The 27,211-nt window shown below is 52.4% G+C and overlaps 10 protein-coding genes across 10 annotated transcripts; 3 read left to right on the top strand and 7 right to left on the bottom strand.

The window, feature by feature from the left end:
- Positions 1 to 1,381: 1,381 nt before the first annotated feature.
- BKA58DRAFT_316467 (Up-regulated during septation-domain-containing protein) lies at positions 1,382 to 3,281 on the bottom strand (the record flags this gene model as incomplete). The annotated part of the gene is made up of 3 exons (XM_046167582.1): positions 1,382 to 1,843; positions 1,894 to 2,741; positions 2,795 to 3,281. 3 exons carry the CDS (start codon positions 3,279 to 3,281, stop codon positions 1,382 to 1,384), a joined length of 1,797 nt encoding a protein of 598 aa, XP_046025606.1.
- A 5,270-nt stretch (positions 3,282 to 8,551) lies between these two features.
- On the bottom strand, positions 8,552 to 11,079 carry BKA58DRAFT_411816 (uncharacterized protein; the record flags this gene model as incomplete). Its single annotated transcript, XM_046172316.1, has 3 exons — positions 8,552 to 9,975; positions 10,192 to 10,296; positions 11,055 to 11,079. 3 exons carry the CDS (start codon positions 11,077 to 11,079, stop codon positions 8,552 to 8,554), a joined length of 1,554 nt encoding a protein of 517 aa, XP_046025605.1.
- A 2,312-nt stretch (positions 11,080 to 13,391) lies between these two features.
- On the bottom strand, positions 13,392 to 14,622 carry BKA58DRAFT_385643 (40S ribosomal protein S6-B). The gene is made up of 3 exons (XM_046170397.1): positions 14,031 to 14,622; positions 13,715 to 13,882; positions 13,392 to 13,662 (listed from the first exon to the last, which is right to left on the bottom strand). Exons 1-3 carry the CDS (start codon positions 14,484 to 14,486, stop codon positions 13,567 to 13,569), a joined length of 720 nt encoding a protein of 239 aa, XP_046025604.1. The 5' UTR covers positions 14,487 to 14,622; the 3' UTR covers positions 13,392 to 13,566.
- A 595-nt stretch (positions 14,623 to 15,217) lies between these two features.
- Positions 15,218 to 16,055, bottom strand: BKA58DRAFT_440287 (Calcipressin-domain-containing protein; the record flags this gene model as incomplete). Its single annotated transcript, XM_046173737.1, has 2 exons — positions 15,218 to 15,871; positions 15,921 to 16,055. The coding sequence occupies 2 exons, from the start codon at positions 16,053 to 16,055 to the stop codon at positions 15,218 to 15,220; spliced, it is 789 nt and encodes a 262-aa protein (XP_046025603.1).
- A 1,207-nt stretch (positions 16,056 to 17,262) lies between these two features.
- Positions 17,263 to 18,718, top strand: BKA58DRAFT_385639 (DNA-directed RNA polymerase subunit D). The gene is made up of 3 exons (XM_046170396.1): positions 17,263 to 17,468; positions 17,526 to 18,091; positions 18,152 to 18,718. Exons 1-3 carry the CDS (start codon positions 17,421 to 17,423, stop codon positions 18,534 to 18,536), a joined length of 999 nt encoding a protein of 332 aa, XP_046025602.1. The 5' UTR covers positions 17,263 to 17,420; the 3' UTR covers positions 18,537 to 18,718.
- Position 18,719: 1 nt separating this feature from the next.
- Positions 18,720 to 19,926, bottom strand: BKA58DRAFT_361807 (mitochondrial co-chaperone-like protein GrpE). Its single transcript, XM_046168793.1, has 2 exons — positions 19,544 to 19,926; positions 18,720 to 19,487 (listed from the first exon to the last, which is right to left on the bottom strand). The coding sequence occupies exons 1-2, from the start codon at positions 19,796 to 19,798 to the stop codon at positions 19,053 to 19,055; spliced, it is 690 nt and encodes a 229-aa protein (XP_046025601.1). The 5' UTR covers positions 19,799 to 19,926; the 3' UTR covers positions 18,720 to 19,052.
- A 65-nt stretch (positions 19,927 to 19,991) lies between these two features.
- Positions 19,992 to 22,431, top strand: BKA58DRAFT_385635 (PrpF protein-domain-containing protein). The gene has a single exon (XM_046170395.1). The coding sequence runs from the start codon at positions 20,048 to 20,050 to the stop codon at positions 22,409 to 22,411; it is 2,364 nt and encodes a 787-aa protein (XP_046025600.1). The 5' UTR covers positions 19,992 to 20,047; the 3' UTR covers positions 22,412 to 22,431.
- Position 22,432: 1 nt separating this feature from the next.
- Positions 22,433 to 25,434, bottom strand: BKA58DRAFT_429752 (meiosis-specific APC/C activator protein AMA1; the record flags this gene model as incomplete). Its single annotated transcript, XM_046173047.1, has 3 exons — positions 22,433 to 23,948; positions 24,109 to 25,227; positions 25,380 to 25,434. 3 exons carry the CDS (start codon positions 25,432 to 25,434, stop codon positions 22,588 to 22,590), a joined length of 2,535 nt encoding a protein of 844 aa, XP_046025599.1. The 3' UTR covers positions 22,433 to 22,587.
- Positions 25,365 to 27,172, top strand: BKA58DRAFT_385631 (uncharacterized protein). The gene is made up of 3 exons (XM_046170394.1): positions 25,365 to 25,503; positions 25,552 to 25,662; positions 25,716 to 27,172. Exons 1-3 carry the CDS (start codon positions 25,495 to 25,497, stop codon positions 26,676 to 26,678), a joined length of 1,083 nt encoding a protein of 360 aa, XP_046025597.1. The 5' UTR covers positions 25,365 to 25,494; the 3' UTR covers positions 26,679 to 27,172.
- BKA58DRAFT_182883 (uncharacterized protein) lies at positions 26,688 to 27,172 on the bottom strand. The gene is made up of 2 exons (XM_046165422.1): positions 26,989 to 27,172; positions 26,688 to 26,938 (listed from the first exon to the last, which is right to left on the bottom strand). Exons 1-2 carry the CDS (start codon positions 27,108 to 27,110, stop codon positions 26,698 to 26,700), a joined length of 363 nt encoding a protein of 120 aa, XP_046025598.1. The 5' UTR covers positions 27,111 to 27,172; the 3' UTR covers positions 26,688 to 26,697.
- Positions 27,173 to 27,211: the final 39 nt, after the last annotated feature.

Here is a 27,211-nt window from a genome sequence, read left to right as displayed (position 1 = left end):
CCCAAAGAAGTGAGGTTTTTCGCGCAAAAAGGCGGGCACGGACCATGCGGAGAAAGGTGGCGCCGACGCAAAGAGACTGGAGCGTCCGGCCACGGCAGGTGGAAGCGGACCCTATCACCCGACTACTTGCTGCATCTCGACCAACATGCCGACTTTCGCACCTGCTGAAGAGGGTTCATCTCTGCTAAACGGCAAATATGCCTCGAGTCTCGATGATGGCGGGAAGTCGATGCGTGCCGTCTGTTGGGATAGGCCTTGCAGTCTTCTAATCGGCTTCTGAAACTTGACGGCGGCCGAGATCCGTATCTGGCCCGCAATGTGTTCTGGGCGCGTCCTACATGTTTGCACAGGTCATCGACTGTCGACGCAATGTACATTGAAAATTCTGCAAAACTCGTCTCCAGCTCAACAAGGGTGAGAACAAGGAAATTGATGTGACTGCTGTGCGGGTGCGCAACTGTGCATCCCCGCCTAACACTATAGACACCCTGGCAACCTATAGAAACAATACTCTGGGCAGAGTCCCCTCTCATGTTGCTAGCCCCACCGTATGCCCGTTTCACCGGACACCTCTCAAGACGCTGCGATATCGTCGAAACAGCCTATAACGGGCATCATATAGCAAGGACACTGGTCTAGCCACGTGCGGTACGTAGCTCAGTGAAACAATTCAAGCTCTAGAATGCGCACTTCTCCGAAGCTGCGCTTGCTCCACTGCGCTCGAAGGCAGATTACCTACTATCGTCGTGACAGTAAACGTCACAGCCCTCGGTTGGAAGGAGAAAACTGGACGCCGTATCGGCCAAACCCGTCAGTGCGACATCTTAGAAGGCCCAAGCAACATGTTGGAGTAATGACGATGTCTCGGCATGGTCTCTAAGCACGATCAACGCCACCAGGATTATTGGGAAGAGACCGAAACACTTGGCTTTGAAATGTCATTCTTGATTCATCTACCCCTGCAGGTAGTACCTAAATACATGGTGCGCCACAATAGCGCCCTGCCCTTATCAAAGCTCAAACATGAAACGCCCCCCAGCATGGTCATCACCATTCCTGACATCGTGATGTAAGAGAAAGTATTGATGCGTAAAAGACTACTTCGAAGAGTAGAAAGGATGGGCAAAAGCTCGGGTATATATGCCAACGTATACAATAAAGCAGAATGTCGATGGTATGAGCGTTCTTTTGTATGGACAAATGTCAATGGGCCACCCAGGGAAGAAGGAACGAGTAATGGTAGGAGCAAATATGCTTTGGCCGTTATGGTACAGATAAGGAAGTCGTGAGATGTCCAGGGTCGAAATTAATGGTACGCCATCAAGGCAAGGAAGAGGGTATCGATGATGGAAAGATAGAAGAAATGAATGTCGTGAAGCGCTCAGCAAGTTTGCTCGCACATCTTGCCGATGGCCTTCTCAATGTCAGAAAAGAGATTCAAAACGTGTCCGTCGGCGTATATCTTGATAGACTCGGTCTCTTTTCGTTCATGTCGAGATGGGCTGTCGATCTTTACAGGGCTTCGAGGTGGAGTAGTTTCGGCTACTTGATCCCGCGCACTAGGGTTGAGCACAATGGCAGCCGCGACGTGCTCGAGTAGCTTTTGTCGAAGGCGCAAGCGCCGATTTTCGGCTTGCTCTAGTTTCAGAATGAACTCGTCGATCGAGATGTCCAGTTCCGCGAGTGCCTCTTCCTGTTTGAGAAGTGATTCGCGTGAGAAGATGACGGTTTCTCCGCGCCTGAGATAAGCAATCATACGGCCATGTAGCTTTTGGCGGCCCGCACGTAGTGATTTGTAGGTCTTTCGAAGGTAGTCGCAGCGCTCGTCGAGTGCTCTGAGTTCCTGTAGTGAGATTAGCATTGGTTACACCGATGATGCTGTGAATGACTTACCCTTGATAATGATGCTACATCACGTTTGTTGAGCACCTCGAAGTTGCCAGCTTGATCATAGGCCTGCTTGTGGAGTAGCTTCTTGTCGGCGTCACTCATACGTCTCGCAGCTTCTGGCACACGCATGCCTTCAGGCAGCTTCCATGCGTCAGGAGTAGGTTCCGAGCCATTAGCCTCTGACATGGTCCGGCTGCGTTCTCTCTTGCTGTTGCGTCGCTTAGGCCGACCTCTTTCCATGATGGATGACTCAGACATATTTCGGTTGTGAGTAGAACTTTGTGACGAAATGGGATCTCTCCTCTCAGTGCGAGGTGAGCCTCGGTTCGAGGCGGGTGATGATGCATAGAAAGGATTGGTAAAGGTCGAGGGTGGGGTAGGCAGAGGAATGCTGCCATTGGGTGATCGTCGGAGGTCCATCGCACTCAGTGGTGTGTTACCACCTGAGGTCGTTGATGCAGGCGTAGTCAGCTGTGGCCGGCTTGCTTTAGAGTTCAGTACGAGTGGGGCTGGAGACGTTTTGCGTTCAACGGCTGGTGATTTAGGCGGTACTTGTGGGCGAAGCTCGGATTCCTCGTCGATGTTGGCAGTCTGAACCTTGAGATAGGGTCTGGGTGTTGCACCGGGGCTAAGGATTGGGGATAGCGGTCTTCCGGAAGCATTGGGCAGATCAGAGGACATAGGGCCGTTGGTATGGTGAGATGGGACAGGGGAAGGACCTGTCACACAGGCCATCATTGCATCGCCAAAGGGACCCGTCCTCCAGTTGGAGCCGGGAGCACTGCACGATCTCTCGTGACCGAAAGCTTCGTAAGAAAGCTTTCGAAGAGGTGGTCTCCCTGGGATGGTTGCTGGACAGATTATCAGCCATAGCTCGGACGAGGAGATATCAGTTCACACTTACGCGAGTCGATAGACATTTCCTGAACGGTAGTCATGGTGTTTCCAAGCTCAGGTACACTGACTTTCCTCCTTCTTGACAAGGATCCAGTGCGCTGCCAAAAGGGTAGACTGCTCTCAGGCAGTACGGCAGTGTCACTGAGAGAAGTGGCAGAACGACCAGCTGAAAGGGCAGCCAGCTTGTCAGAAGATTCTTTGTGCTTTGGCAATCCGACAGGGCTTTTGGAAGAAGGCCAAAGTTGGTACCTGGAAGTACTTGGCTGTTGGAGGGTCGCCAGCGAGGGGCTTTTGGAGTGAGAAGAGATGGTGGGCGATTGGGAGTCTCGAGTAGCCTGAATATCTCTGAGTGAGCGTGAACGTCGGGGCAAATGGTAGTTCATTGCAATGTGGAGTGGAGCAGAGTGGCTTACCATCCTGGAGGACGTTTCTAGAGTTATATAAACAGGAGACTTTTCGGAATCCGAGCGCATGCAATTGGCAATGTGTGCCATGACGGACGTTTGAGGTTGCCGTGGCTCACTGTCTGAAGTACAAGGTTGGTGAGACTCGGGAGGCGGGCACGTCAAACATGAAGGCTTTCCCTGCATGTATGTGGTAAAAAAGACACTGCAGCGGGTTAAGTGTGGCTCACAAACACTAGTGTTGATACGTGCAGCAACGAGGAGTGCCCCTGCAAGACGCGAAGTACCAATAACAGCAAAAGTGTCTAGGCTGTCGGCGGCGCGTCCCAGGTGGGATTGGCGGGAGTTGGATGAAACGCGAGCCTAACCTCGCATGTCTGGCGATTCGTGGGGTAGGCTATATCATCACGCAATTAATGCCTAGGGTGATCTGCACGATGGGCACCGCGGCACCACCCTTAGCATCGAGCACAGTGCATGGTTGCGACGGACGGTGCCTTTTGGCTGCAACATGTTGATCTGCAGCATAGTGTGGAGGCGAGTAGCAGCGCTCGACTGAAGCATCAGGTGAACATGTCTAGCGCCAGCGAAAACGGACCTGATGCAGTTAATCGACTATCATCATCTATCGTCTCTTGCGGACCGGCTGCTCATATGCCAGGCGGTTTATCAATGCCGGTGGTTTGCACCGAAGCGGTAGGAAAGCCGGCCCACCAGCTGCGAACAGGGCGACGCAGCTAAACGGCCGCTGGCGACTGAATAATGGCCCTGGTGGCGAGGTGAGGGCCGCCAGTGATTGGCATGTTGTTGAGAAGAAAACATGTGCCCCGTGCTGGCGTAGTGCATTTGACTCGGTCGCAGTTCAGATGAGGTTGTGCAGACGGCGCGCCTCTGGCCGGCACGCGGCGAAAACGTTGGTGTCAGTGAGTTCGGGGAGAGGAAGGCAAGTGCGCCTCAGGAACAAGGCAGATACAAGCGAACGTTTAGAACTAGCAGGGGGGCTCCATTGGCTGCGGAAGCGGCCTCGTGGCATCCCTGGGCCGGAAACAGGGTCATCACGGCACAGCTGCACCCGCTCGACTCGTCAAAACTACGAGCTTTTCCAGACGATGACGCTCAAAGCTTGTTGCACGCGTTGGTGCGACCCTTCAACGCTGCCCTGGCAAGGCCTTCTGCTCCACTCCCCGGCTAGCTAAGGACCTGAACCTCATACGAGCGGCCAAATACCGTGAGCGAGACGGCATATTCCACCGAAGCCCATGTTTGGGCATCCTCTTAGCTAACACTCGAGACGACGACGATGATCTCCAGTTAGTGACCCCTCACATCACTTGTACTGTCATCTTAGCGACTCTTCGACAACTAGAATCCCAATTTCCCACGCAGCAGCTATAGGCGGGGGCTGTCATCCGTCGCTTAATTGCCCACGGAGATGTCCAAAAACATCGTTCGGTGAAGAATTCATGGCAGAGAGTCACGTCTAGCGTATCTCTGGTACTAATTCGGTCTGTGGTTTGTCACTTGCCGGTTCCGCTCGACGGTTGAGTGGGATCAGGTAGAGTCCTGGTCCAAGCTGCCGTGGGTCCCTGACACTGTCTCTCCATCTTTTAACTTTGCGCCATACTAGTGCCCATGCCTAGTTCTTCCTTCTTCATACGCCTACGCGAGCAGCATGGTGACTTGCGTCCTTTCACGCCGACATTGATGCGAGCACGAAAGCGAATCTGAAAGACCCGCTTTGCACTTTGTCTGCGATTCCCGTCCGCTGCGGACCACAAAAGCTTCAACGCAACACGTGCAGCCGCATCTGCCTCTTTCTCCCAAGCCTACTACGCCGTTTCACGCTGGTATCCGTGCGGTGGCTAGTTATCACACAGCACAGCCGAGCGTTGACCCCCACGAAACATTATGCGAAAGACATGTGCGCTCATCTTCCTCCCTATCTGGCTGTAGAGATGATAGTGACGGTGCATTCTCCAAAGGTGATGCCTCGTCACGTCAATATGCATATAACTATAGCTGGGTACGTTGCGCTACTCAATTTCGGCTTCCCGCACCGATTACATGCAAGTGCTTTCCGACTTCACGCCAAGCGACGCAGTGAACGGGCCAGTGTCAGCAAGGAATGGCTGCACGAGAGTCACCAACTTTTTTCGCAGAGTCAATATCGTCCGATTTGCACCACATGCGGTTACTGTCTTGCCTGTTCCTTATCAAAAGCACTTTGGTGTGCGCTTCGTCTTGCTGTTCATACTTTCGCCTGGCCCATCTTTCCCGAAAGAGGACGCCTCGGCTCCATCGCACCCTGGCTTTTGACTGACTGCTCTGAGCGCAGGCTGCATATCATCACGTTTGGTTGGTTCGCAGGCAGCGAACGGTGCTCATCGTGCAGTCAATATTGGTCCGTTACATACGAGTAGATCATCTCGCGTACAGCTGCTACAGCACCGGCCGATCGGGCGTTGAAGGAATCAACTCGCTGCACATGTGAGAAATAGGCCGTTCCCAATATATCATGACATCACGTTGAGAATGTCTGCGTTCGTTCTGATTGCTATGTGCCGGTTCCGATCGTTTCGAGAAGAAAAAGCGCCACTCCATCATCCAAGGCGCGGGAGTCAGCACACTTCGCCTGATCACCAGGAAGGGAAACGCACGGGGCCTTTCTCCGTTCAAAAAATTCAAAGGAACTGCTCGCCATAGCCATGTTATCTTGCGTCGAACGCAGGTATGGTTTTCGGAGTTATATGATGATCAAACCCGCCGCGATATTTACTGTACTAAGCTATTAGGTGCATATTCAGAGCATACCACGAACCGCTATGATCTGTTCTTAGTAGCGCACTCCTATTGCGCATCACCACCAACATCATCTCCGAAGCATCTATTGAGCATTGCGGATATGGCGCAATGTCAAGCACAACACGTCCGTGTTCAAATGTCGCTTCAGGGTCAGGAAATAACTTCAATGCTTCCAGGGCTCCACTCGAAGCATACACCTAACAACCGCGACAATATGCCGAATCGATGCGGCTCAAATCGTATCTCTATCACACACAAGCTGGCTAAATACGATTCACCATCACCTCGTTTCAAACCTCATCCGCTTCATTAACGTTATCTCTGTTGCAACATGTTATATCGTCATGTGGTAGCACAGCAGGCATCAAGGGAGTACAACTTCCATGTTTGGCGAGAACAATTCCCCAGCTCTTACTTTGATACTCAAACGTTCCGAGAGTTTACATCCTTGCAGCTGGCCGTTGCCTAGACACCAAACTCTTGACACCGAAAAGCAAAGATTGACCACTCGCCGTCACTCAACAATCGTCGATTCAGTTTGAATCTCGATCGTCTCTAAGAACAACTTCACCTCATTGTGCTCAAGCCATAGCATGTGGCTATTTTGGTGTTTGTGGGGATGATTGCTGCGGGACGAGTACCCGGGGTCGAATTACCACACATGCGAGATGATCGTTAATCTGCTGTAACGGCCGTTGAGAAATGCTACATCGCACAGCAGCTACGATCTTTCGCTCTCTGCAAGGCCGGCATTCGCTTGGTCGTACCGGCTGTTAATGTGCACGATAACAACATAGGAAGTCCATGCTATCATATCACAGCGACATATGCTTGGTACAGAACGTCGGATTCTCGAAAATGCGCCAACCGCCTCATCAACACAGACTTCAATCTTTCTTGAATTTGGCTTTATCACAACGAATCAGATGCATAAGAGGTCAAAGAATCATGCAAAGCAAGAAATTACCACAAGGCTGACCTTCCACAAAGCAAGTAAAAGGAGCTCATCCGTCCAAAGCTTCCAAAACGAGAGCTTCTCGAAGACGCATGGAAGCCTAAGGCGCAAAAGCAACACAATCGCATCAGCCCTTCCGCCCACGCCACATCTGCCCCTGCGCAAAACCCCGAAAAAAAAGCTTCCAAATCCCTAGCGAGGATTCGCAACACCCATCTTTCTTTGCGACGGAGGAGCCTCCTAGCAGCCTTTGGAAGAACGGCAGCTAGAAGCCCTCCTTCGACGTCTCTTCTAGCCTCGTCGGAGTTTAGAAGGTCCGCCGCTCGCCAGCCAGGCTAAACCTACACCAAACCTGCGCCAAACTTAGACGCCAAAGGCAAAAACATGTCGTGCTTTGATCTATGGGCTAGTTTGACTAACCTAGCGACAAGCGTGTTCCCAGGCAAGCAAGCAAGGCGCAGGGTCCGTGACAATTTTGGGTTTGCCTACTTGGGATGCCGCTGCGAACTGCAAATCACGTCTTATCGCATGCGTCTCGAGCGTGTAAGTTTGAACGGCGCATACTCGCGTCGAAATTTGGTGTTGGTTTGAGGGAAACAGGGTCTCTTGCCCCACCAGCTTGCGACCTGCAGGACACGCCGGTGAACTTAGCCACTGCAAACCATAACACCGCCGCATATAGGGCGACCAACATTACAAAACCTGAGACGCGCATTTTAGCTGACGTGATGCCAACCTTTTTCTTGCTGCATTGTCAACACCAGGCATTAGTGCTGTTCAAGACTGTTCAGGCTGCTCGCGTGTGGAAACAGGATTTTCCTGCACGGTACCTTGTGTAACTTGTTTTTTACTCCTTCCTTAACCGGAACTTTTTGCGGGGTGCCGTGCATGAGGCTTGCAGTTGACAAGAAACGTAGGTGCAGGAGGGAGGTACCGAGTCTGGGACCTAGAAATACCGAGTACCGGTGCTCTGAGTGTGTAATAATAGAGATTGTAATACAATAGAGTTGTGCTTGAGTTGGAACTATGAATATTGTTACAGCATGTTGTACATTGCGAGTACCCGGCTTTCAAGATGAAGAGGCGTCCAGGAGATACGCAAGCATGCAACCGCCGCCCACTCCTCCACTTTGTATGTCAGGCAATCCGTACGGCAGATATGATGGTGTTTAGCGTTTCGAGGGTGTGATGTCCTGCATACTCGAGGAGTCTGGCCACCCAGGAACCACAGCATGCAATGGCAATCGCCGTTAGAATTGAAGGGATCGATAGCCGACATTAGTTTCCTCTCTTACACACACAAACACCCACACCTACTTTCGGCAGTCGTCCGTTCGCTCCGTTCCGTTCTTTACCACACCCTCAATATCACTCTGCCGGTTCTCCCCACATTCCGATCGAGATCACAGAATCCTGACTCTTCACGTGGCTGTACTATTTCCATGGCATCTCCTATGTGTTCTTTTTGCGCGGCAGGCTTACGCCCATACCGTTTTGCCGCCACCACCGCCACCAGACTATACTCCTTTCCTCCTTTTTTGAATAGAACATGGCGAACTCGTACGGCTTTCGCCGTCCCATTCTACTACACAGCCAGTCAACGCTACCTTAGTTCAACGCCCAGCCTCTCCACAAGCATGCCTTTCATCCGCTCATGCAGCTCGTTAGTCTCCTTGTTCGTGAGGGTGCGTTCCAAGCTGCGGTAGTTGAGGCGGTAGCACATGCTCTTGCGCCCAGTCTTGGGATGCACGAATTCATCCGTTAGGCGCACATCTTCCACAAGATCACCGCAGACTTCTCGCGCGATTTCCATCACATCGTTTTCGTGGAAGCTGGGGGATGGTGGCGCCGGGGCTGCTGGCGGGATTGGCGCGCCAGATGGTGCTGTGGGAGCAGAGGACGGAGTGGAGGATGTTATGGATGAAGTGCTAGTCACGCCTCCTGCAGGTGGATGAATAGCTGCGGCGCCACCAGCGGCGTTCGAGCTACTCTTCAACCAGAAACTCACGTCCTTGAAACATGCAGGGTGTTTGCTAAAGGGCTCGAATCGACGAATGGCTTTTTGTTCGCTGAACTGCGATAAGAAGCGAGAGTCCTTTGACCAAAACAGACGGATGTCCGGGATGGAGTAGAGCAGCATGGCGATGCGTTCGAGACCCAGACCGAAAGCCCACCCTATACGATTGGAGACCGAGGCATTGTTCAGGATAGGCTGTGAGACGATACCACAACCGAGCACTTCGAGCCAGTCACCTTGCCAGAAGACTTCAAGTTCCCAAGACGGTGAGGTGAAGGGGAAGTACGCCTCCACCCAGCGTACTTTTAGCGGCTCGTGTGACGTGGCAGTATCTGCAGCACCCTTTGCAGCATTGAAGACCGTGACCACCATATCCTCGAGACTTCGTTTCAGATGTGCAGCTATGGCTTCGGCTTCTTCTGCTGAATGACCTGTTTGAAGCGGGTTACGCTCGGCGTGGAAGGTGGGATTCGGATCTTCGACTGCAACATCGTGCTTAGGAATCTTCTCCACATCATCCCAGATGACCTGCGCAAGTGTCTTGCCTTCTTTCTCTGCTTGCTGACGATCCCAAGTTCTTGCTCCCTCCATCTGATGGAAAACAGGATAATGGCTTCTATCGATGGCATCTCGTCGGTATACGTCAGCGCTGATGAGGTAGCCTTCGCTTTTGTTGTTGCGAAAGGTGTCTGCTTGATGTGCTGAGGTATGTGTTCGTAGTACAGTCTCTTTGTTTACGTAGTACGTGTCCGTCTTACTTCGACCTATGTGATCTAATGGGAACCCGAGAGAATCGAAATTTTGACCCGTGGTGACGATAGGGAAAAGGTCATTATGGGTTTTGTAACCTGGAAAGCGTGATTCGATAAGTTTTCGTGTGATGGCCAGAGGGTGATCTGGTTGCAGATGGAGGCGTCTCGGTATAGCGGCGAGGATAGTTGAGGGTGTGTTCATCCATTCATCGGTTTGATATGTTCGTCCTTCTATTTGGACTTCTTTTGGGAATGCTCCTATGAGAACTTAGATACCATACTCCGAAACTTCTTCGTATTGCCAGATACACGAAGTTGCTGCCCAACACTGAACAACGATTGTAGAATAGAGAAGCGCCCCTCTTCTGCATCTCCTGAGTCTCGCTCAATGCCATAGGAGTACAGTCGCTTCGATATGGGAAGCCGGAAGCCGCATCACATGACAGCAAACTCACCAGAAGAATTATATCTCACCGCTTGCCGCCACGGCCAGGGCGACACTGAACTCCGTGGTACTCGCAACGAGACATTCCGACCTACTTGACGACAAAACGCCGTGGAAGAAAGTGGTATTCGCATCTTTGATGATGAGACTCGCCGTCACCTTCGCGTCCTCAAAACCACGCGCGCCGCCAAGCCCAGCCCGCCAGCTCCGAGCTTAAATCCGGAAGCAGCACGTTTTGCCGATGACGTCCGCGTGCCGATTTCTCGGTCCCTCAACTACCACCGAAGCTTTACAGGCTTCCTTACTTTTAAGGCTACAGCTTCCCTGTCCCTGTCAGCTACACATGCTGTTGCTGCGCGGCTATTCACCTTCAACATGGCGGACGTCAAAAAGCCCGTGAGCGTGCCCGAGCTACGGAAGAGCGAGGATGTGAAGCCTCTCAAGAAGACGCCTATACGCTATCCGTTCTGGTTTGGTGGAAGCGCAAGTTGTTTTGCGACTTTCTTTACACATCCGCTGGATCTTGGTGAGCTTTCTCGCGCTTTTCGTGTAGCATTGGATAGTTGGCTAATATTATGAGCAGTCAAGGTAGCTTTCTCGACTGTCGCGTGCGCCAATTTGTATGTACTCATAAATACAGGTCCGGTTACAAACACAAACGATATCTGGCGTAAAGTTAAACATGATGCAAATGTTCAAGCATGTCATAAAAACTGATGGCGCATTGGGGCTATACAAGGGCGTATGTTGTCTTATCTATTCAATTCCAATTGGACCCATCTAATGCGACGATAGATTTCCGCAGCCCAGCTCCGCCAAGGGACATACAGCATGACACGCTTCGGTGTCTACGAAACCCTCAAAGACCGCATGACGACCGCCGACACGAAACCCTCGTTCCTCACGCTCGTAGGCATGGCGTCCATATCAGGATTCCTCGGAGGATTCGCCGGTAATCCTGGAGACATCTTGAACGTACGGATGCAGCACGATGCTGCACTACCGAAAGAAAAGCGACGAGGATACAAAAACGCGATCGATGGGATAATACGAATGTCGCGGGAAGAAGGAGTAGCAAGCCTATGGAAAGGCGTCTGGCCCAACTCGTCAAGAGCTGTGCTCATGACTGTTGGACAATTGGCAACATACGATGGATTCAAGCGCGTGCTGCTGAACTACACGCCGCTGCAAGACAATCTCACGACACATTTCTCAGCATCCTTCTTGGCTGGATTTTTAGCTACAACGATATGCTCGCCGGTAGATGTCATCAAAACCAAAGTCATGAGCTCTAGCGAGAGTTTAGGACTAGTTAAGACCGTCACGGACACCATGAGAGCAGAAGGCTTCCGTTGGATGTTCAAGGGCTGGGTACCGAGCTTCATTCGCGTCGGTCCTCATACTGTGCTCACATTCTTGTTTTTGGAGCAACATAAGAAGGTCTACAGGCAATTGAAGAAGCTGGAATAGAGAAAAGGAGAATGGGAAAGATGCGCATGTGCTTGGTGCAATCTTGGGTATGCGTTGAGGCGAATGATACCACATGGGCGGGCGTTTGGCGCTGACAGCATTGCGCGGCGCGACATTATAGACTAGGATAGGATACACCGGTCGGCTTGTACATACATAAGACCGATGTGCATGTAACTTAGAAAATATCAAAAAAGCACGCATCCCACTACCGATGCTTGTTACTGCGCCTTCATGCATAGTGCTGCTTCTACGCTCCCGCAACAGTTGCTGGGGATGGACTGACATGGAGATTTTGCAAGTCATACATCGACTCTGCTTCAATTCATCAGATAAGTACCTTGGGATTTATCGTCCAATGTCTTCCGCGCCAGATCGGTCAAGAGTGTAGCGTAGAGATAGGAGGATCTGACGAACTTCCGGCTGTGAAAGCATTAGCGAAATCAGCAACATGCGTCTGTTAAACATAAAAAACGTATAAGGTGCGTTTGATTGAGATGCAACACTCTGCCTGCTTCAGAAGAGACAATAAAATAGGTCGTAGATACAATACAGTAATGCTGCTGTTGCTAGTACACAGGTTACGACAATGAAATCCATTTGCTTCAGTATCTCACTCTCTATCCCCAATCACTCCCCGGCCGAAGTACAATTAAGCATCTCTATGTTCAATCTGCATTGTCTTCCATTTGTCACGGATCTTCTCCACAGCCGCGATCCTTTCATCCCCATCTACTTCCAACAAACGGGTGTTTGGCCGCATCTTCATCTCCACAAAACTCTCTCAGCCTCCCTCTGTTCTTCAAGATACGTCGCCTAAGCTTCTTTTATTGCCATCTGTTCCTGGACCTGTTCCGGCTGCGACTTCTTCATGACGCTGAGTATCTTTCGTGTAAAGCTCTTGAGAAACAATCCACTGGTTTGTTCCTCACGAGTATAATTCTTCTTGTCATCCGTGCTAAGCTCCCCATGTTTAGTCCCCCATCTCTCCATAGCTATATCCCATCGCTTTTGACCATGGCAACAAGTCCTTCGTCAGGTATTCGAAGCCTGCCGTCGTCTAGGTTCGTACTGTACACACCGCCAGGCGAGATGGCATCAGGGCTCTCTCTGGTATTTGATGTCCGGAACTGCTGGCAGGCCGGCTTGAAGATCGTGCGCTTGAGATGCTCGATCTCACCTATTTTTAGCAGAGCTTCGCATATCTCCTCAAGTCCAGAGTATTGGGGATCCATAATCATCAGGAGAGCCCATTTATGCGTGACGCCGTGATGTATCATCTGCCCAGAAATAGCCATCTTGAGGTCGAGAGGGTTACAATGGCGAAGGGCTAAGCACGAAAGGGAAAGGAGGCTGTTTATATACCCATGTTTGGTCGTGATTGCTGCGCCAGATTGGCAAAGACGAGTAGAACAACCATGACTCAATGTTCGCCCTGAGTTGTAGCATCTTTGATGAATACACGTCACTAGTATTAGACCATAGGTAAGTCAAAGAGGGTGTACTTAGAGCACGGAAGGGTTGGTAGATGTGCAGGAGATTCGGTGCGCGGCGTGAACATCAACGCGGGCCTGACACAACACAAGCCAGAGGGACCGCAAGAGGTATGCGCGAGGAGAAGACATGTTGATGATCAAGTGGCCATAATCAACAAGATGAAGATAGACCGACGAGAAACGTTATGTCAGTCGACAGATGCACAGTATATGAAAGTGTACCAGCAAGAGACATGTCAGATACGAAGGTTGTGGAGCGGTCGTGAAGTGATGCAATTGTTTATTGAGACAACTGCCTTAAGCAGTCAGTGGTATGAGAAGCGCCTATTCCCTAGAATGCCCGAAGTTTTCATTCAGATACAGGAGCCCACACCGTTATTTTCGTGCCGACGCCAATGTAATCATTCCACGACCCAATCATGAACTCATGATAACGCTCTAGTGCTTCATGGAAGACGCCCTCCTCTTGCGGGCCTCCTCGTGTGCGGCCTTGGCGTCGTTGATGCGCTTGGAAAGGATCTGAGCGTACTCGTTCTGCAGTATCGTTAGCCTCTGTCTTGTTTGAAGTGGACTGGTAAAAACATACGGCAGCATCCTTGGAAGCCTCCGCGCGACGGCGCTTGAGTGCGAGCCTGTGACGCTTGTGCTGCAGACGCTGAGGAGTAACCAGACGCTGGATCTTGGGTGCCTTGGTGTAGGGCTTTGCGCCCTCCTTCTTGGGGACGACTTCACGGCGAATGACGAACTTGCGGACCTACACACGCAATGATTAGTACTCAAACCTTCAAACTTTCTAGCTCACTTCTTGTTGCTCAGACTCAATGCGCTGCTTGTAGCAGGATGAGCGAGACTCAATCCGCTATGCGAAGCAGGATTGGCGAAGAAGCTATGAGAGAACTCACATCATCTTCCTTGCTGAGACCGAAGAAGCGGCGGATCTTGGTGGCGCGCTTGGGACCGAGGCGCTTGGGGTGGACAATGTCGGTCAGGCCGGGAATGTCCTCGTCGCCTTTCTTGACGATGCTGAGGGCAAGGACGGAGAGGTCCATGCCGACGATGCATCCGCGGACGGACTTCCTCTTGCGCTCACCAGTGCGGCGAGGGCGGTAGCAGGAGTGGCCGTCGGAGAGCAGGAGGCGGACACGGGTTGGGTGCATGACACCCTGCTTCATCGGGAAACCTTGCTTGTCGTTACCGCCGGTGATCTTGACGATGTATCCCTTGAACTCGTCGCCGATGCTGTCGGCGGGGACTTCCTGGCCCATGCGACGCTCCATGAAGACGCGGAGCTTGCGCTCATCGTCGACCTCGATCAGCTTCTGGGTGCCATTGTTGGGGTAGGAGATGTTGAGCTTCATCTTGACTGCGGCGTCTCGACGGCGTGTGGAAGCTGCAACGTTAGTAGATTGTCGTGGTGTTGTCGGGGTCGTGGCCTCGAAATTAGAATTATCGAAATGGGCCCTCGCTTCGTAGTGCGCGCTAATCGGAATGGAGATCATCACGTGCTAGCGCGACTTTCAGGTACGGCCCGCGGGTAACTGCGACTAACAACTTGATGCGTTTTATCGGATGTGGGCATATTCGCATTTTTTTCCTTTGCTCATTCGAGCCCGTTATGATGTAGGGTAAGAATTTGCGGTACGATGTCTCATGCTGAGCTCTGCGCGGGTACATGGGCAATTCATAGCGAAGACGCAGAGACATGGAGTACTTAATAAACATTTGCATTACATTGCCAGTGTTCTGGCGTCGCAATGCCGGGTGGGCTCTGGCTTCGCAATCCAGACTGACATTGCATATACATGTTCACGGAACAGACTGGAGCATGCGAAGTAAAGTTGTACTTTAACGTATTTGCGCTATTCGAACGGGATATCATACTATGCCATGCCCCTTAGACTCATTACAAACAGAGTCCTACCAAAAGTATCCCCACTGTCCTTATTCACATGCTATCACTCCTAACTCGAAATCGAGCCATCCCAAGAGATGAACCACCAACGCCGGAACCATGCACTCGCAATGTCATTTGAGCAATGAAGCTTTTTGAAAAGAAAAGAAAAGAAAAGAAGTGAAATCCGACAACCGTCTAGTGCATGAGCTCGACTGGCGGCCTTGATGTGCTGACTGCTATGCCCTGCGCCTTCTGCGATGCAATCGGGCCCTCGACGCCCTCCATCGCATCGATGGGTGTCAACGGCTCAGGTGTCTCTGTTGTGTCTTCGACGGATATGGCGGGAAGGTTCGGAGAGTCGCCGTGGTCTTCGGGGTGGTAGACAACGGTGGTGCTGCCAGTTCGCCTTCTTGTGATGGATGGGCCGCCGTGGTCGGTCGTAGGCGAAGTCGCCTCGTGATTCGCATGTAACCGGGCCAGCGCTGCTGCAAGATCCTCTGGGTGTACAATCTTGTTCGGCGCATCTTCTTCCTTCATTTCCCAGCCCATGGGTGGTGAGGGCGGCGGCGAAATGAAAAATAGTCGGTCGGACTTTGGGAGAGCAAGGTGCTGGTCGGAGGGGTTCATGGGTGTGTTTACGCCGAAGTATACACGAATGCGATAGCCCATGAGTTGTTCGCCATCAAGGGCTTGTCGGACCTGGATCGCAGATTCGACGTCGAAGAAGGATACTACGATGCGACGGAAAGACTTGAGCGGCGCCCATGTGTGTACTTTCGCATATTTGTCTACGGTTTCGCGGATCTCGGTGAGGGTTGATAGTGAGAAGATCTCGGGTGCGAGAAGATTCTAAACGCTGTTAGTGTTTGCTCCCAAGTTCAAAGAAAGGAATAATCACGGTTATGATGAGTGTGTTTGAAGGCGGTGATGGCTCGACGAGCGGTGGGAGGTCTGAAAGGTCGAGAGAAAGTGGCGACTTGCTTCCCGATGACGCGCGGGAGCGCATTGGTGACGGAGGTAGAGTAGCCTGCATGTTTGCGATCATTTGTGTTGCGCAAAGATATACTGTGATCTGTTGGCTGAGTTGCTGTGGTGAGTTGGAGGGCAAGAGACCGACAGCGTGTGTCTTATATCAAAGTTCGCCTTCAGCGGTTGGTCGTTGCAGCGCCCGCACGCAAGCAGCGACGGTTGCTCCGCCTCAATCCGCCAAGGCCAGACTCCGGCCATGCCATTTCCCGCGTCCATGTCCCATGTCTCTGCTTCTTTCGCGCCATTTCCTGGGCAGCATTGCACTGCCCCGCCCACTACTTCCCGACGCACTGTGCTACTGAAGGTCTTCGGACCTCGGCGGACGCGTCAATGATGGATTCAACTGACGATAGCACAAGACGCAGAGAAAAGGAGAGGCCTCAGCCTTGCTGATGCATAGTCGCCTGCCACTCAGCCCCATGTCCACGAAAGAAACATCTACCAGTGTCTCGCTGGTTCCACAGAACATCGTTTTGCAGCATATTCAAGCACCGAGTCCACTGTTAGTGTCCGGCTTATCCATGTTGGGACTACACAGCATGCATGCAATACAAATTATTAAGGCCGTTATCTTGTCCGACTGGGCATCTAATAGGTCATCACTCGGCGGCAGACTCGTTTATGGTCCGTCTGCCATACGCATGCGATATGACAAGGACAACTGTCCAGGTCAGTAAGCTCATTTTGCAACACAGCCATAGGCGCTTTGCGCTTGAGGTTCTTTGTTAGCCAATAGTATCCTTTATGTTTGGGTTTTGTTGTGATGCTCAAGTCAGGTTTGGCCCATGGAAAATGTCTCATGTGTTCAACTGCAAGGCTGATCAAAGGTCATGCTTGTCTCGTGACTGTCTCGAGCTCCGCGTACGCCGGGCGCATCCACAAGTTCTAATGCGTACAACCGTTGTACGTGTCTCCTGTTTGGGTTGTACATCCAACATGCACGAGACGGTGGCTGCAGGTGATGTTATTACGACTCTGCCTTTGCAAAGTCTATGGTTTCCCTAGTAAGTCTTGAACATGGAATCCAGACGTCATCCAATCATTAATCTTGGTCCGCAACTATGTGACCCTGCATGCAATTCTACACTTGGCGTAATCTCGCCAGGTGCTGACCCGTATGACGATGCTACTGTCAATGGAGTGGCTGGTTCTAGGTGTGGCGTAGATGCATGCGCCACATCCAGACGCTAGGCTGCTTCGCTCCAGACTCACCTCAAAGAATCTCCATCAGGACGACGACCCTAGCCAGCACACCCCACACACACGCCAACACGTCTCTCTCCGCCTCCGAATCTAGTCGCCCTAATACCTCGGCTCCATTACGAGCCTCGCAAGCACACAGCCCTCTCCTCCCTGAAACGACGACGCGATGGACTACGACCCAGATGGCGGCGCAATCAACGTCCGCTTCCTCCAGGTACACCGCCCGCTCCGTCTGCCCCAGGACGCGTCGAGCTAACCCAGGTATGCGTAGGCCGACAGCCAGCGCGCCAACTTCATCGTCCAGAACTTCAATCTTGAAACCGCAAACTCACTCCGTCGTGTAATGCTCGCCGAGATTCCCACCTTAGCCATCGATGTCGTAGAAGTGTTCGACAACACATCCGTCCTCGCCGACGAGTTCGTCTGCCATCGCCTCGGCCTCATCCCCCTGTGCTCCAAAGGCGTAGAAGACCTGCTGTACTCGCGCGACTGCGACTGCGAAGGCTACTGCGACAACTGCGCCGTCGTTCTCACCCTCAACGCGAAATGCACAGGCAGCGAAATCATGAAGGTGTACGCACGGGATCTGGTGATTGAGTCTCGGGCACCAAACGACGAGGTGGGGAAGCCGGTTATTACCGATTCAGAAGAGACGGGTAGTTGCATTGTCAAGTTGAGGAGAGGCCAGGCGATCAACATGAAGTGCATCGCGAAGAAGGGTATCGCAAAGGAACACGCGAAATGGGCGCCTAGTGCAGCCATCGGTTTCGAGTACGATCCGGCGAACAAGCTGCATCACTTGGACTACTGGCACGAGGAGGATGCGGACAAAGAGTGGTATGTTTGGTCTAAACCGACTGAACATTGTGTGAGAGCACGTCTCTAACAGATCTCCAGGCCCAAAGACGAAGCTCGTATAAATCTCGACGGCGGGCCTCCCAACCCCGACGAACCCTTTAACTTCGACGCTGCCCCAACACGTTTCTTCTACGACGTCGAAACTGTCGGCGGTCTCGAACCCGATGAAATCGTCACCCAAGGCATCGCCATTCTACAACGCAAACTCGCCGAGATCATCAAAGAATTGTCTGGCGGTGTCGGAGGCCCGGAGGACTTTGGCGGTGCACAGAGCCCAACACTTAACGGTGCTGGGTACGGTGATGCGGGTGGATATACACCTGTCGGAGGAGGCGGATACGGAGGAGCAAGCTCGTGGGGCGGTGCAGCACAAGGAGGAACCACACCATATGGAGCTACGCCTTACGGGCAGTCCAATTGGTAGACAAAGAGTGAAGCGTTTGGATGTACAACATTGCATGGACCTGGCGTTCTAAAAGGTGTGGGCGTCAACAGACTGCAAGACTGCTCGACTGCTCAAGAAACGCAGTCCTTTTTGAAAGATTGGCATTTGGCACGAAAATAAAGACACCTTGCGAATCGCTATCGAAAATGAGTTGATGCAAATGGCATTGATATCTTTGCTAGCTCTTTGAGCTGCTTTCTTTTGCTCATGGTTCGTCATATCTAATATTACAATATACGCAAAGCCATTTCGTCATCATGCTTGCTTCAACTTTTACAAGATGCGTCTGAGAGGGGAATATATGTACAAAAGTGTACCTCGTGAATTGACACGAAAACGCCATGCCCCCAATGTACCGTGCCAGATCAAAGCAGCCAACCATACAATGGAGCCGAACCGGAATAGTCATACACATGCGAAGAAGATCGTGGCGGCAGCGACAGAGGTCCTGGTTCGCGTAGGATGAAGCTCATGTTGCTTCTAATGATGTCGGGTTTAAGCGTTCTTTACCACGCCAACCTTGGCCGGTCGCAGTGTCCGTCCGTTGAGCTTGAAGCCCTTCTGCTGTGTGTGGAAGCAAGTTCCGTCCTCCTTGTCAGGTTGCGGCGCCTGGAAGACAGCCTCGTGAATGTTGGGGTCGAACTTCTCGGCCGCCTCGCTGGGGTCGAATCGCTCCAAGCCGTGCTTCTTCAGCGTGTTAATGAGGATGGTGTCGGTCATCTTGATGCCGTCGTGCAGGGCGATGAGGTCGGTGTTATCCGACTTGAGCTTCTCTTCTGGCACAGTGCCAAGGGCGCGGTCGAGGTTGTCGACGGATTCTACGAGGTCACGGGCGAAGCGCTGAATGGCGAAGTCTTTTGCGGCCTTGATTTCACGCTGGGTGCGCTCTTGGAGGTTGCGGAAGTCGGCGACTGAGCGGAGGTACTTGTCCTGTGGAGGCATGTCAGTCTGCTGTTGTCATGCATTCAGGCAGCATCGGAGCCTACCTTCAAGTCGACGATTTCCTTGTCCTTCTTCTCTAGCTGCTCCTTCAATTGTGTTGCCTCATTGTTCTCTGTGGGCGCATCCTCCTTCTTCTCGGCAGCCTCGCCCTCCTTTGCTGGTGCAGCATCTGAGTACCACCGAATAGCGGGCGTCGCTACTGCTCGTGTGATGGGTGATTGTTGACGTAGTGGCGCAAAAGGCCGTATTGAGCGGGCAGCCTGCTGTCTTGAGGCGCGGAGGATGGTTCTTTGCAACATTGTGTGGTATGAAATATGGAATGAAGCAGAGGATGCAAGGTTTATGCGAAGGCGATAGTGTAGCTCAGGTGGATGCGATGATGATGAAGACGTTCGAGAAAAATTCGGAGCTGTGAGTGACGAATGCCTGTGCTTCCATCAGGGTCCAGTTCTTTCCGTTCCGAGGCGGACCCTTTCCGAACAACTTGCCATTCGTTGATCGCATACGCCTTTGACATGCCTGTCGACAAGTCAATGTCATGATGCGTGATGCGTCCTTCGCCAGTCTTCTCCTTGCGTATACGCTCATTCGTCTCGCGACATGACATCGTTCCGCCATCTGCGACAGTCCAGAAACCCATCGAGGCGGCCTATTACCGCGGGGGCACATCACGAGCCGTAATCCTACAGCCGCAAGCCTTGCCTAAAGAGCGCGCGAGATGGCCGACCATATTTCGCCAGATTATGGGAAGTGGTGACCCCTATGGGCGGCAACTTGACGGCATGGGTGCGGGCATATCGAGTCTTAGTAAGATATGTCTTGTAGAACCTTACGGGAGGAGAGTCGCCTTGCCTGAGAAAGCTACGCGTTTCCGGACAGGCTTTGGTGGCATTGATGCAGCTCGCGAGAGTGCGCAGGCTGTACAGGCTACAAAGGCTCAGGAAGAGGCGAAAGCGGCTGGGTACGAGCCAAAGCTAGACATTGATTACACCTTTGTCGGCTTGGGCATTGAAAACAACGAAGTCGATGTCGCAGGCAACTGTGGAAACATGAGCAGTGCAATTGGCCCTTATGCTTACAACGCCGGTCTCCTGCCATCGAGAATCTACGCCCAGGGTGATGGAGAGGTTACAGTTAAGATACGGAACACGAACACCGGAAAGCTGATCGACTCTACTTTCGAAGTGATTGGCGCGCAAGCTGCCGTTGTGGGTGACTACAGCATTGATGGTGTTACAGGACAAGGCTCAAAGATCAAATTGGATTTCAAACATCCATATGGTAGCAAAACTGGCAGAGTGCTACCAACAGGCAAGAGAGTGGACAACATCGGGGGCTACAGAGTATCATGCGTAGATGGTGCGAACCCGGCGGTCTTCGTCCGAGCAGATGATGTGGGAGTGGATGGTACCATCCTACCCAACGACTTTAACAAACTTCCGGAAAAGCTTGCTTTGCTCGAAAGCATTCGCAAAGCCGCCGCTGTAGTCATGGGTATCGCATCTACAGAGGATGAGGTTCCCCGTACCGTTCCCAAGATCGGCATCGTATCACAATCGTCTGCGCACCCCGTTCTGTCAGGAAAGACCCTGAAGGCATCACAGATGGACATCGTCGTCCGTTTTCTCTCGGATACACAGCCTCATCGAGCCATTCCTTTGACTGCTGCACTGACGACAGCCGTCGCGGCGCGGATCCCCGGAACCGTTGTTGAGCAAATGCTTGCTCCTGAGCCTTTGATGGAGGGCGCCATCACTATAGGTCATGCAAGTGGTCGACTGCAGGTTAACGCCACGATGGATGGAAGGAACAAACTCATCCCCGTCAGTGGCACGGTATACAGGACCGCGAAGAGACTGCTCGAAGGAGAAGTGTTCTGGACCGACAAGGCCGGTGAGACAGAACCTAGGGAAGAGACGACAGAAACCGGTACCACGTATGGTAGTAAGGGCCACCACTCCCTCGGTCTAGCTTTCGTTCTGGAGAACCGCGGTAAAGATTCATCCCACCTCTTCGAAGAAGACGTCGCACGTGAAAAGCGACCAGAATCCTCTGATGCCGACGTGGACCAGATCGCAAGCCAACAACCGACTCTGGAGCAGATTGAAAAAAACGAGCAGAAAGAGGAGCCCGAGGTCCCGATCCTAAGTTACAGACCCCTTCCCGACCCCCACAGAAAACGACCCGACCTGCGGCAAACAAACAAAGAAGAAGACGCCCTCACGCTCGCCATCCAAGGCCTACACTCTGAACTCACCGGATTGCTTCACAACGAAAAGATCATGGACACCACAGCACACCATTCCCAGCTGCTTACCGCAGTCCTCAAGGCACACCGTTCCATCCAAATCAATACCGTGGCGCAGAAGCGGTCAGCCGAGAAGGCTAGCAAGAAGGTAGAGAAATCTACTGTCCGTGCAGAGAGAACTCGTGCACAGAAGATTACAAAGGGCGGGAAGTTGATAACGGAGAAAGTGGCGAGGATGATCTCGGTTCGAGACGAAGACCAGGAGAAGAAGAGGACGGAGAGGACGGAGAGCGATGATATGGACATATATATGAAGGAGAGGGTGGCAAGGAAGATGGAGGTTCGGGATAACCACCGGGTGCATGAGAGTGAGGAGAGGACGGTAAGAGATGACTTGGAAGAATTCATGAGGAGCCGGGAAAAGGAGGCCAGTTCGAGATTGAGTAGGAAACCTCAGGTTGATGCTCTGACGCAGAGACGGCCGTGGAAGAATGCTGCTGATAAGAGGCGGGAGAGGGAGATGATACGTATACATGATACCGAAAAGGAAGAAGGGGAGAACAGTGGGCATGAAGCTGAGAAAGAGCTCAAGAATAGGAGGACAAGGCGTAAAGAGCTGCAAATGGCGAGGAAGAAGGCAAAGATGATGCGAGATTCGAGATAACTAAATGAAAACAATATTTATGTTGTAGCTTTTGCTAATGATGAAGACTGGTCAATGGCAACAGACTGGAGCAGTCCTCGATCGTAACTCAGAACCAAAACTTTTGATTCTTAGACTAAAGACTAGTCTGCTCGTCTTAATCTGTGTCTCCAACCATTCCCTAAAACTTACCTTACCTACCTAATAACCGTGCCCTGCTTCTCAATACCCCCAGCATAAGGCCCCTCATGGATATCACTTCTACCCAACAAACCCATCGACCCACCGCCTAGCAAGCCACCTGTACCCACACTCCCCCGCCGATCACTCCAGATCTCATGGAACCGAATCGCCATATCACTCGCCGCCACAACAATACAACCCTCCTCAACACCTCTCTGCGACCACACCCCATCTTCACCCCTCGCCCTCCCACCATCACGATCGTCATCTATTTGCGGACCGCTCGTAGGACCGCCTGGATAAGCAACTGCACACAACGCGCGATTCTCATCGTACCACGGGACGGCAACGACTTGTTCGCAGCTGGGCCAAGCGAAGACGGCGACGCGATAGGGATGCTCGGGTTGTGCGAAGCCAAAGGTTGCTGCTATTTCGCGTCGCTTTTGGGACCAGATTAGGCTAGTGATTTGAGCTGCGCAGTCGATGGTCGCAAGACAGGTGCCAGAGCGGGTGTGGTAGAAGTGGATGCAGCGGTCGTTCGAGCCGCCACCGATGGCGAGGAGACCGCGTTGCCAGGGGCAAAATGCCATGGCTTTTACAGCGGCATTAAGTGTCCATGTGTGTTTTGCTGCTGATTGTGCGAGGTGTAGGACGGCGTTATTGTTACGGTTGGTTACGGTGTAGATGGATTCACCACGGGGACCATCGCGGACGTCCAGCATGGTTGCTGTATTTTCGCTTGCAGGGTTCGATCGGAGCACCTTTTTCGTTTCGAATAGATTGCAGTTGTTGTCGTTTCCACCACTCGCGAAAAGTTCACCGTCGGATGACCATGCTAGGCCACAGATCTGTTGACTGTGGATTGAAAGTCGAGCCAGCAGGGTCATGGCGCCAGTCCAACCGAAGAGTGCACTGTGTGTCTCTGAAGGCCACTCCACGCTGTAAAAGTAGATGTGACCGACTTCGTCCCCGATAAGCAACTCTTCGGTCGGTACAGTCATTGCTCTATCTCGGAGAGAAAGCCGTTGCACAACAGTCGGTCTCCAGGACACACAGGATACGGGTTTGGGTTGCGTCGCTTCGAAGCGCGGCTCCGCATCTAGTGGGCTCCATAGCAAGATACGGCCATCGGCTCGTCCCACGGCAAGAATCGCTTGACCACCTGCTGTAGAGGAAAAGTCTAAGGAGGTGACATGTTGAACATCTGCAGGGCCGTTTGGCGGCACAGCGTTCAGTGAGTCTGGCGTGTTGACACCACTCTTCTGAGACCAGAGATGAACAAAATTTCCTAGACCGACAGCCAGACACTTGGAGGTGTGAGAGTATGCGAGTAGAGTGCAGTAGTAGTCATCGCGAAGGTTAGGGGCATCGAGAACTGTGGGTAGAGTCAGCATTGAGAGGCAATCATAAACAGAGGAACATATCTAAAAGGTAAGATCGGCACTGGTCTTCGCTTTGGTGGTGTTGGACGAGGACCTTTCGTCTCAGATTAGCAGCAACACAAAATTTGAAGTTCGCACGAAATGAAAACAAACTCGAATTGACTCCGTCCTTGACCCAAGCTCCGTCTCGCCAGACATGTTTTGCTTGCGATGCAGGACCGCCATGCGGTGAGCTCACAGATACCGGAGACGATGAGTGCTGGAGGATACGATCAGTCTGATCAATGTCAAGTGCGAGCGCAAGACGCCGTTCGTAGGCTTCGAGTTCGGCATCGGGGTCTGCTCGATTCAGAAAAGCTGATTTGTACAATGGCGCGTTCGTTCCGCTACCGAGCATTCTACCTCTGCCAGTGGAGACTGCTACTACTGTGTCGCTCACAGCAGAAGGACCACCGACATTCCAGACAGCGCCAGCGCTGATCTGACGAGCACCTAGCGGTAGAGGGGTTCGTCTGAAGTTGACGTTTCTCCTGGTTGCATTTGCACGGCCTGAAACTACAGAGTGTGCCTCCCTGAGACGGCGTAATTCTTCATTCAAGCGGCCGCTCCTGCGCAGTCGGCGACTGAAAGCATCTGCTCCTGTACGTGTGCCGCGGTTTGTATTCTGTTCCTTGTTTCGACGCTCTGCAGGGCTGTTGAGTTCAAAGCTTTCTCGAGTGAGTGCGGGTGGGCGGCGGCAAGCGATGAATCGATCTGGCGTACTTGTTTGGGTTTGACTAGGTGATGCTAGCAAGCCGCCTCGTGCTAGCCATTGACTGGATCTGAGAGGAGAACTGGAATAGCGCAAGGGAAGGCGGCGAAGCTTGGTAGGCGGAGAACTGTCGTCAGCGGATATGTCAATGCAGTGTAAGTGTGGTAGACTAGGGCTTTCGAACGTAATGACCGTATCTGTCGGGATCAGTGAGGGAGATGCTGCGCGAGAGAGAAATCTGGACTTCCTAGGAGAAGAAGATGGAGTTGGGCAATGACTAGTGAAGCCGCTGTCAATATCCCTGAAGAAGAGGCAGCTGCGGCTTTTGCGAGGAGACTGAGGCGTCCGTGGTGACGCCCAGCCTTCAATGCTGATAGTCTTCGTAGGAGACAGCGGTGGTGTGAGATAGCCGAACTGGGACAGAGACGCTTCGTCATCAGTGTCGCTCATGTTGGAGCAGCTTGTGTCAAGACGAATGGACTGGAGGACTGAGCTCTGAGCTCCAGCGCATGTGAAGCTGTCTGAAGGAGAGGAGCTAGGGGACCGGAGACCGGGTGCTGCCTGATGTCCCGATGTTATCGCTGCTTGGTCAGTAATAGCAATGGCTGCGAGGTTTCTTAGGATGTTCGGAGCATATATAGGGTTGGCAGATGCGACTAGTGGTGACGGCAACCTTCCGCGAGGGATGACGGAGGGGCAGGGGCTCCACGCGTGTAGTGGGGCAACATTCCGCCGAGGCTGCAATTCGAGGAAGCAACGGCGAAGCTTCATAAACAGCGCAAGGACATATGGCAAGCGTAAGTTGATGTCATAGTCGCTTGGAATGTCCTTACTGACATGTCTAGCACGGTATATCGCGCGGGTCTGGCCCGGTCGTCCGCTCAGAAGCAGCGCGACAGAAGGAGCTGCAACAGATCACAGACTACAAAGATTTGGTGGATCTGGTGAACACAAAGGTATTGCATTCAGGAGAAGCACCCGTTGAATCCAGCTGACAGTCGCTCTCCAGATTGCCGAGAAGCAATACACCATCGAAGTTCTGGGCCTAGTCACGAAACTCTTGAACGAGAATCCCGAATACTACACAATATGGAATCACCGAAGACGCGTCTTGATGGCTCTGGTGGCCGCAGACACCCGCAAACAATCGCCAGACGAACTCCTACAGGGCGACCTGCAGCTCACGTTTGCGCTATTGCGGAAGTTCCCCAAGTGCTATTGGATCTGGAACCACAGAAACTGGCTGTTGCGCGAAGGCGAAGCGCTAATGGGCGCGGAAGCAGCACGTAAGCTGTGGTCAGGAGAACTACAACTCATAAACAAGATGCTGCACGCAGACAGTCGCAACTTCCATGCTTGGGGCTACAGACGATTTGTGGTGTCGCAGATTGAGCGTCTGACTGCGACCGAAGACGTTCCCGCATCAGGGACAGCACAGAAGAGCCTCTCAGAATCTGAATTCGAGTACACGACCAAGATGATCAAAACCAATCTCTCCAACTTCTCCGCTTGGCACAACCGTAGCCAGCTTATACCCAAGATCCTCCGCGAGCGCAACGCAGACGCCGAAGCGCGCCGTGTATCCCTCGGCTCAGAACTAGCCTTGATATGCGAAGCCATAAACACCGATCCCTTCGACCAGTCCATTTGGTTTTATCACCAATACCTCCTCTCAATACTGTCTCCGTCATGTCCACCGGATGCGCTTGTCGTCCAGGACTTGACCAACGGCGAGCGGCAAAAGTACTACGAGCACGAGATGGAGTACATCAGGGAGATATTGGAGGACGAGGCGGATTGCAAGTGGATATACGAGGCGTTGCTCGGGCTTGCAGAGGCGTATCTGGAGGTAGATGCTGGAACCGGGTCGTTTACAACGAAGGATATGAGGTCGTGGCTAGACGAGCTGAAGCGTCTAGATCCGCTGCGACAGGGACGGTGGGACGATCTCGAGCGTAGACTGAACCTCTGAATACCATTCATGGAAGTCTTCAGGATTTGCTTTTGGTATTCTCAACACTGCCAGTTGCATTCGCAGACGCGGTTTCTGTCTTGTTATCCTTCTTCCATGCCCATAGCCCGAGCACGTTCGACCATGAATTGTCAGCAGGCGCAGATGCGACAGCTTCCTCCTTCTTAGCCTGTAGTTGTGCGGAAGGTGGGGGTGCTACAGCACTCGATGCTACGGGGACGGGGTTTGTGGTGCTCGAAGCAGCGGCAGCGGCGAGTTCCCTGATAGGGTGTGAGTGAAGGCGACGAAAGTACCTGTGGAGTCTGCATACCGTTTGTACTCTTCCTCCATCCGCGCTATTCGCTGTTTCTTGAACTCTCCATCAAACGTAGCCACTCCAATTGACACGCCAACAATAGTCGCCAGCGCGACTGGAAGAATACGTCCCGCCATCTTGTGTGTTCGTTGCGTGAAGTGACGGCGGCTGAGTTTGGCGTGTATGACGAAAGCACTCCCGCGGGCAAAAAGTTGAGCCCGCCGCCGTCGCCAGCACG

The sequence above is a fragment of the Alternaria rosae genome, assembly GCF_020736505.1.
Source record: "Alternaria rosae strain MPI-PUGE-AT-0040 chromosome Unknown BKA58scaffold_5, whole genome shotgun sequence".
Classification (NCBI taxonomy): domain Eukaryota; kingdom Fungi; phylum Ascomycota; class Dothideomycetes; order Pleosporales; family Pleosporaceae; genus Alternaria; species Alternaria rosae.
This window is presented reverse-complemented; position numbering and strand designations above follow the sequence as displayed.